The sequence below is a fragment of the Saccostrea cucullata genome, unplaced genomic scaffold (genome assembly GCF_032062105.1).
Source record: "Saccostrea cucullata isolate Sc308-1 unplaced genomic scaffold, CSIRO_AGI_Scuc_v1 ctg2611, whole genome shotgun sequence".
Classification (NCBI taxonomy): Eukaryota; Metazoa; Mollusca; class Bivalvia; order Ostreida; family Ostreidae; genus Saccostrea; species Saccostrea cuccullata.
The window spans coordinates 43,436-52,724 of NW_026937572.1; the positions used below are offsets into that span (position 1 = coordinate 43,436).

At 34.8% G+C, this 9,289-nt stretch overlaps 2 protein-coding genes across 3 annotated transcripts; both read right to left on the reverse strand.

Annotated features, from left to right (window-relative positions):
- Window positions 1-3,627: 3,627 nt before the first annotated feature.
- LOC134248419 (uncharacterized) lies at window positions 3,628-5,631 on the reverse strand. Its single transcript, XM_062730827.1, has 2 exons — window positions 5,145-5,631; window positions 3,628-4,932 (listed from the first exon to the last, which is right to left on the reverse strand). Exons 1-2 carry the CDS (start codon window positions 5,629-5,631, stop codon window positions 4,907-4,909), a joined length of 513 nt encoding a protein of 170 aa, XP_062586811.1. The 3' UTR covers window positions 3,628-4,906.
- A 391-nt stretch (window positions 5,632-6,022) lies between these two features.
- Window positions 6,023-7,759, reverse strand: LOC134248418 (E3 ubiquitin-protein ligase TRIM9-like). 2 transcript variants are annotated; one of them, XM_062730825.1, is made up of 2 exons: window positions 7,682-7,759; window positions 6,023-7,212 (listed from the first exon to the last, which is right to left on the reverse strand). In XM_062730825.1, the coding sequence occupies exon 2, from the start codon at window positions 7,125-7,127 to the stop codon at window positions 6,072-6,074; it is 1,056 nt and encodes a 351-aa protein (XP_062586809.1). In that variant the 5' UTR covers window positions 7,128-7,212; window positions 7,682-7,759; the 3' UTR covers window positions 6,023-6,071. The 2 variants fall into 2 exon arrangements, with proteins under 2 accessions (XP_062586809.1, XP_062586810.1); XM_062730826.1 differs by lacking the exon at window positions 7,682-7,759 and adding an exon at window positions 7,434-7,504.
- Between the last annotated feature and the right edge of the window lie 1,530 nt (window positions 7,760-9,289).

The window sequence follows — 9,289 nt, forward strand, 5'->3', positions numbered from 1 at the left end:
AAGCAAAAATCAGTTCAGTATAAAAAAAAATACAAGATTTAAATATTCTTATACTAGTAAAGTGGGTTCAGTGAGGGAGGGTATTTGAACAAACTTAAATATATACAGGGGATGCTTTTTAATTAAGATGATACATGATAAATTTGCTGTTTGTAACATGACTTTTTTTTAATATAGCCTTAAATATTATATTCACAGTCAGTTCTTGAAAAATTATGAAGGTATTTATGAATTGAGAAGATATTAAGATCTCAAGTTACAACGTTCAAGTATCAAAACGACATTATTTTAAGAATTAAAGTAAATCTACAAAGACAATTGAATTTTTAGATAACAATGACAAAAAGGTGGAATAAAATATATTTAGGTGTATAGATAGAGGATATTCAATGTTTTGTAGTTGAATATGGAATTTATTTCACGAGTGGGACAGGATTTTTGATATTTTCACGAGTGCGAAGCACGAGTGAAAATATCAAAAAATCCTGTTTCACGAGTGAAATAAATTCCATATTCAACTACAAAACATTTAATTTTCTGTTTATTACATTTTTAAAAAAAAATTCTTTGATTTTTCCTTTCTCTCTGTTTTTTTGTAATACTGTCATAGACTCGTGACGTCATAGTTGAGCAGTTGAGACGTCATAGCGATGTGAGGTGAAAACACTGTAAACATGAATTTAGCAACATATGTTTGGTAATTTTGACAGTTTTATTCGTCGTCATCTATCTTATATTAGGTCAAGGGAGATTTTCTTTACAGCAATCTTCGTTATGGGAAGGGAAATCGAGAGTTTTCCCGCACTTCTGATATTCGTCACACTGTGACAGGATATCATTTTGATATCCTTTCACAGTGTGACAGGATATCATTTTTATTCAATGAATAAATTACAGTATTTCACGGGTAAAATTGTAATAATTTTGTATATATACATAAATCTGGCCTTTGGTTATAATTTTTTTAATTGTAAATTTAAGGCACTTAACATTTTTAATTGTACCTTTAGATTTATCAGAATTGACAACAGGTATCTGAGTATTGAGAACATTACAATCACAAAAAGCAAAGTTGACTTTTTTTCTTTATTTGTTTTTAATTCAGATGTGATACAGTACGTTCATATATATATATATATATATATATATATATATATATATATATATATATATATATATATATATATATATATATATATATAAAATACATGGTTACTGTCTTGAAATATAAGCGATATTTGGGCGAGGGTAAGAAAACGTGATAGAGGGCGAGGCTTGCCGAGCCCTCTTACGTTTTCGACCCGAGCCCAAATATCGCTTATATTTCAAGACAGTTATCATGTATTTTGTTTATCCTGCAACAAAATTTTACATCTGAGCGTCCAAAACAAGCTAATTCTGACAGATTTAGGCACATCTCTGCAGTTGAAACTGTGACGCCATGGCGTAAACATTGGAATATACATGACGTCACAATGCTTTTAGAACGTCGGAATACATGCACGAGGCTTTATTAGGGCAGTGACCGGATAAAGCTTTGGTTTATTAGGTTACCTTTATTTGGTCAATGCAAGGGGTAGTTGCAGGATAAATATATATATATATATGAAAGCTCGTCTCAAAGGCCTAACTTTGATCGAATAAACCGTTACAATATAATAGAATGGTATGTTGATAAAAGCTCTCTAGTTGATAAAAATACAAATCTCACCAGTCTATTTGGAACTCACCTTAGATTATCAGAGTCTGAAAGCATCTATGGGTTTGTAGAATTCCTGCGTTATTTGGTTGCTAACTTTAGTTTTTGTAATCTGACCGAACAAAAGTCTAGTAGCTCTTTATTTAATGTATATAATGCCATTACAATTGATTTAAGTAACAACTTCTTAACCACATGGAAAATGATATCATACACAAGTGCTCTATTTACATCAATATTTGATCATATCATTGAATTACACTCTTGATAACAGACAGTCAGAGGCTCGCTTGCAGTATTTAGATCTTTCTTACAACAAGATTATCAGTATCAATGATGGAGATTTGGAGGATCTACCAAATCTTCTGTATCTTATTGTTCATGAAAATCATTTGATACATAGCCAAGAGCAAGCTTTTGATAAATTAACTAAGCTAATACATTTAGATTTGTCAAATAATAATCTACGAAATCTAAACCGTGGTCATTTCATGTATCTATCAAGATTGCAATATCTCAACATACAGAATAATGATGTTAAATTAGTGGAGGGAATGTTTGACAGTCTTATAAATATCCTTTATTTTCAGGCTGATTCTTACACCCTCTGTTGTGCACAACCTAAAGCTGTCAGCAAGATTCAGTGTGTAGCTTCAGTGAATGAAATATCCTCCTGCTACAATTTGATATATTTACATACATTTTGTATATTACTCTCCTTGCTCTGTTTGGGAATATGTCTGCTATATTTTACAGACTTCATCATGTAAAAAAGAAACCAGTCACAACGTTTGACATTTATTCTTTAAATCTGGGTCTTGCAGACTTCTTTATGGGCGTTTATCTTTACATTATAGCCGGGGCTAACATAGCGTTCAGCGGTCGTTATGGTTTTGAAGATTTCTCATGGAGACACAGTCCATATTGCATTTTTGCTGGTGTCCTGGCTACTCTTTCCAGCGAGGTGTCTGCTTTTTTAGTACTTTTGATCACTTTTGACAGAATACTTGTTGTAAGATTTCCATTTTCAATGCTCAAGATAAGGATCTTAGTATCAAAACTCGATTCCAGCTTTGTATGGACTATTGCTCTCCTTCTGTCTTTAATACCCCTTACTGGAATTGAATATTTTGATGACCTTTATTCTAGTTCCAGGGTATGTATTTTTTTGCCTTTACCTATTCTTTGAGAAGCGGGATGATTTTATTTGTTGGAGCAAACTTTGTCATCTTTATTGCAATACGCATCGGATAATTTCTAATATTTACGGATGTTGTTCGTTTGAGAAAGAAAATGGCATTGCACTCATTTGGTCAGCAGAGAAGACGAGAAATAGGCAAAGAAAAGACTTTAATAATAGTTGCAGTGACAGATATGCTTTTTTTTACTTCCGGTAATGAAATGAAAATCATTCAACCGTTAAATTACTTAGCAAAGTAAAAGATGTCCTTACTTTTTTGGTACATAGTAACTGTAAATATATTACATTTGGCGCGTACGATATTTGGCGGAAATTCAATTTTCAACAAGTTAGCGCAGATTTGATTTAGTGCTGTCTGAATTTGCTAGTTATAAAAATTAATATACAAGGTATTTAGCGATGAACTTGAATTAGCAGACTCTGCTTTCCGCCAAAACACCGCTAAATGTAATACGTTTTCATTAAATCCCGCATATAATTTTCACCCTAAAATTAAGGTGTTGCGTTTCTATTGACTGTGAGTATACATTTGTGTAATCAAGAGCAGTCAGCAGTATCATTAATTATCAATCAGACGTATTTGGGGACGGGGGCTAAATTTCTACTATGGTAATTATCATATCCTTGGATTTTATATGATATTGTTTCATATCTTTTACGTTTGTTTTAAGGTATGTCACTCATCAGCTTTTAAGAATAGTTCAACCAGATCCTCTTCCTTCAAAACTATGTATTAAAATTCAATTTTTATAACATACATGTATATATTTCAAAATGTCTCATTCTCAGGTGACCACAACAAATTTAGACAATGAACATACAGGATAAGTTACAAGCATATATTGAAATGAATAAGTGTAACAATTATCTCCATTAATAAAAATTAATGAACATAATTAAAAATTTCAAACGGTATAGTTCTTTTCTCAAGCATTTTCCTTTCAAAGGTAGCTGCTATGCAAGAAATCTATGCTTAGTTTTACTTTACTGGTTCGTAAATGCATAAAATGAAAAGAACATCATCATCTAAACTTTCGAAGCTTTTGATTTGATGTTTTACATAAAAAAAGCATCGTGATACTCTTTTTTCCCCAGAAGTTTTCACATATTTTTTATAAGTCAAGTGACAACTGAAAGTACAAATCAGGGTGTTCATATATTCATATTAAAGTAGCCGTAGCAATATCAACTAGGAGAATTGTATTTTCGTATAATGAAATAACTTATACATAAAGTTGTTTTTTTTCTAAACCAGGCTAAAGCTATAAATAGATAGAGTGTTAGTTTGTAAAACTGTTTTTTTTTTAGACAAAGAAAATATGGAGGATATCTTATCATTATTATTATGCCTGGTACATGCAGACAGCTAACTGAATATAGGCAACACTGTAATATTATACATGAAGAAAAGTCACACAAATACATGTTTTATTTCCTCTAGTGTGTGAATCATGTAAATACAGCACACGTGCATGCGTATGCCTAGAGAATGTGTATCATGGTAAAAAAAAAACTACCAAAAAAAAACAAAACAATTGCAAACGAATAAAATACCCCAAAAAATAGTTATAATAAACAGATAAAGTATTTAAACACAAAAAGGTATTACAAATTAATGAACATAATAGTTTGTCAAAATTTAAAAGATGTTTTGATTTTTAAGAAAAGAACTTTTATATACATTGAGACTTTACAAGATATATTTAAATAATGTAACAATACATGCAGCTAAGACATTACATAAAATGACTCACAAAGTGGATTTGGACACTCAAAATAATGGATGAGTAAAGATTTAGAACAAAAATAACGCAAAAATTTGTGTTTTAATTTTTTTTTCGCTAACTAATCTAAATATCTAATCTTAAAAATATTATTCCTCCTCTTCTTTAGTCCAATGCCTTAAATTAACGCAAACTTAATATCGCATTTAACTAAGGAATATGTCAATTCATTCATAAGTTAAGTTTGTCAGCGGAAACATAAATATTCAAGGTTACTTTTCTCTAAATTCTAGCGCTATCTCTGTGACCTGCAACATTAAAATAAATGTATTACATGTATTCTGGTTGTAATATCTTATACCAACAAGTTTTGTTTCATCTTTGCCCATCAAATAATCAGATGTGATCTTAACACACGTCATTCTTCAAAATTCTGAATTAATTAAACATACGTTAGCTTGCATTGATTCAAAACTTCTAGATCCTTAAGGTGTGCATACTGTAAGAATACCTTGTTTACCTGTAAGGTGTTCTTGCCGCTGTATATGTCTGTATATGTAAACTGTAGTGTATCCCATATATCCAACCCAAAGAAGGTGAGATCTGTGATCATAACTCAAGCTGTATGGACATCCCATTCCTTGTTTTTTTGTCAGTAGCACTGCCAGAAACTGACCATCCTTATCAATCATCTGTACTGTCTCTGTGTGAATATCACACACCAGGATGTGCGAAAGAGCATCTGTACAAATTCCTTGTGGTCTAAAGTTCGACCCTCGTGGATTTCCTTTGTAGGAGAAGCGATGTGCTCCAACAGAATCTGTTACCACTAAAACACCTACGGTTAAGGAATTATCAGTCAAATTAGAAACAACCACATCTCCATTTTGGTTTTCTGTGATATACCTGGGATTAAAATAGAGTTCCTGGCCGTGCTTGTGTTGCAGTTGTTGTCCGTCACTGCTGTACCTGCCTACTTTGGCTATATTTGTATCCCTTTGCCTCATCCCGATAAGAAAATCTCCATTTAACAAAGAGCAATAAATACTATTAGTTATCCAGGTTCAATCAAGGGTGTACGGGGATTTACCCCGGGTTTTATTCCATACACCCTGAGGCCGCAGGCCGAAGGGTGTATGGAATAAAACCCGGGGTAAATCCCCGTATACCCTTGATTGAACCTGGATAACGAATTTATTTCCTTTTTACCCCCAAAATGCTTTGTAAACATCAGAGTGTGTCTTAATCTATGGATTAGATAACTACGTACAACAATGCATTGTGACGTCAAGTTTTAGTATTTACACCCGGCTCAAGTCGGGTGCACGGATATTTACACCCGACTTTGTAACCAATCAAAACTCGTGTTACAAGCTAGATAGGAAATAAAGTTTGGTATCCAGGGTTCTATTATCTTCATTATTGTAGACGTAGTTTCATTGTTTAATTAGAGTTTCTTAATGCTAAAATTTTCATCTATGTACACAAGATTTCCTTCTCTAGTAACTGTGTGAACACCACTGTTTTTACATTTATCTTTTAGAATAAATAAATTTTCACCTGCTGTGTCTGTCAACTTTAAATTGTACCAACTGCTGACCCAGGCAATGTCTCTTGTCAAACAGGAGATATGAAGAATAACATCAAGAGCCCGTGTAGGTCTCGCTTTGAAAGATTTCTTTAACTCTGGTGGAGACATCACTCTCAACAGCTGATCATTTCTTACTTCTCTTTTTCTTGACTCTGTAATTTGGATTAATCCTAGGCAATTTAAAACACTATCTTTGTTGATTTCCTCACTTGGGATGTGAACGTTTACAATCAATGCACTCGGAGTGTCATTTATTTTGAAAGCAGAGTTTTTCTTAAAGACTTTAAGAAACTTTATTGCTCTGTTTGCTGACAGTTCAGATCTAGTTACATGTTTTTGTAAGTATCTAATGTGTCTCCTTTGATGTTTCTCGTTAGACTTTATGTATGGTATCATTTTCTTTATACCCTCTATGATAACTTTTATCTGATGCTTCAGCCTTTCAGCTTTGAAAACAATACTTTTTTGGATTTTGGATATTTCAATTTGACAAGATATAAAATCACGGTTGATTTCTGCCTGGATATAAAAATTATGCAGAATGATCTCACTTTTTAGATGAAGAATTCTTCCCTGATTTTGTTCCCGGTAAGATTCATAGACCGACTTTAGATCCTGAGTTTCGTGTATTAGGTGCCCTGCACAGTCAGAACAAAGAGGAAGATTACAAGTTAGACACCACATATCACAGATCATGCCTGGGTGTCTCTCACAAGTCTCCAGTAACATAATGTCTCCATAATTTAAGCTATCAATCACTACATCATGGTGTTTTGTGTCGAAGTCTATCACATGTTCCTCCTTACAGGGTACACACAAATCTTGTTCACATGTCCTACAGTAGTATTCTGCATTGCTCTTACATTGAGAACACCCTGGTAGTTTTAACTCTGTTGAGAATGATTTATGCATAATATTGATTGGTTACATAAAGTATATTTTTAAAAAAAACTTAACAACCGTTTTCTTCATTTGCTTTTTCATGCCATGGAACAACCTACAAAGAAAGGAGACGAGGAGTCATGGGAATTATCCATCAAAATATAATTTTTCAATTAAAAATTCTTATATATAACTGTAATGTTTTTTTTAATAGTGCCAATGCAATTTTGAGTACATTTACAGTCAAAACTGCCATAGCGTCCCACTGTATTAAGCGACTCACTGCCATATGTGACCGTAAAAATTCCCCCCAACGCTTTTCCCTATATTTTCTACCTGTATTAAACGACCACCTGTCTAACACGACCAAGGACTGTGACTTTCCTGACCATTGTATGAAATTTCAATCAATTTCACCTGAATTTAACGACTACATAATTTCTGATTCCTACTTTCGATTTCGGTCGAGCATGCTTCGTTTTTTTGGTTCAAAACAACTACAGACATGCTTTTATTTCATTTTATAATTATATAATGCAAGTTTTACGAATAAAATAAATTTATGAAAATATATCTTTACTTACGCTTTGATATCTTTTGGATAAACATTAAAATCTAAAACATAATCATCATGTTTTTTTCTGTCCAGTGATTGAGCGCCATTTTGAAAATAGACGTGTAACAGGAAAGGAGAAAATGTATGGCTGGACCGGGAATCGAACCCGGGACCCCTGCAACACTAGTCAGGTGCTCTACCAACTGAGCTATCCAGGCCGATATCCACGGCCCTAACCATTACATTCCTCCCTCCTTAAAGGTCTTTGGCCCTCCAAAGACCCCAACCCAGGCTCATCCCTGGCAGGTCTTTCACCTGTCAATTCCAGGGCATGGCACGGCACCAAATCTGTAACAGGAAAGGAGAAAATGCATGGCTGGACCGGGAATCGAACCCGGGACCCCTGTATCTCTAGTCAGGTGCTCTACCTACTGAGCTATCCAGGCCGATATCCACGGCCCTAACCATTACATTCCTCCCTCCTTAAAGGTCTTTGGCCCTCCAAAGACCCCAACCCAGGCTCATCCCTGGCAGGTCTTTCACATGTCAATTCCAGGGCATGGCACGGCACCAAATCTGTAACAGGAAAGGAGAAAATGTATGGCTGGACCGGGAATCGAACCCGGGACCCCTGCAACACTAGTCAGGTGCTCTACCAACTGAGCTATCCAGGCCGATATCCACGGCCCTAACCATTACAGACGTTTGAGGTCGATCCCGATATCATTTCATTGCTATGAGGGCCAAATGGATATTCAGAGCTTTATAAATTATAATCCTTGTAAACATTGTTATTTTTATTATCGAAGGTGATTTTCCGTGGAATGTTTCCACGATCTACCTATGGATTTCTTCTTATCGATAACGTAACAATCACTGACGGAGAATGCGGTAAATAAACTATAAAAAGCTTATGATACTTACTTTTTTCATAGTTATATAATATAAATTTAAAGACAGGATTATATTTGTTGTTTCTGTTTCATAACAAAAAAGTGCAGTCTTAGTGAATTCAAATGCAGTGATTGATTGATTGTATACTGTTTAACGTCCCTCTCCAGAATATTTTACTGATATGGAGACGTCACCATTGCCGGTGAAGGGCTGCAAATTAGGCCTATGCTCGGCACTTACTGCCTTTGAGGGATCTTTATCGTGCCACATCTGCTGTGACACGGGGACTCGGTTTATACGGTCTCATCCGAAGGACCGACCCATTTAGTCGTCTTTTACGACAAGCAAGCGGGTACTGAGGACCTATTCTACCCGGATCCCCACGGGGCTTAAAGTGATGTGTAGTAGGAAAGGAGAAATGCACGAAGAAAATACATGGCTGGACTGGGAATCGAACCCGGAACCTCTGCATCACTACATGTAGTCAGGTTCTCTAACCACTGAGCTATCCAGGCCGATAGCCACGGTCCTTAAAGCCTGAACTTCTACATTCCTCCCTCCTTAAACAGTCTTCGACCTCGAAGACACAAGTTCTAGGGCCCTTCAAGGAATTACTTGTTTACACATATACTGTAATCTGAAAAACCCCCCCCCCCCCCCCCACTGAAGTTGCAGTATGTACATGTCCAAGCTACGACGATTTATTAAATCGTACAGTCAAACGATTTATTAAATTGTACAA

What these genes read in the sequence shown, in the direction of transcription:
- LOC134248418 (XM_062730825.1), bottom strand. Translation starts at nt 7,127, where the DNA reads ATGCATAAATCATTCTCAACAGAGTTAAAACTACCAGGGTGTTCTCAA.
- LOC134248419 (XM_062730827.1), bottom strand. Translation starts at nt 5,631, where the DNA reads ATGAGGCAAAGGGATACAAATATAGCCAAAGTAGGCAGGTACAGCAGT. An exon ending in GCGGCAAGAACACCTTACAG is followed by an intron (nt 4,933 to 5,144) that starts GTAAACAAGGTA and finishes TTAATGTTGCAG; the next exon opens with GTCACAGAGATAGCGCTAGA.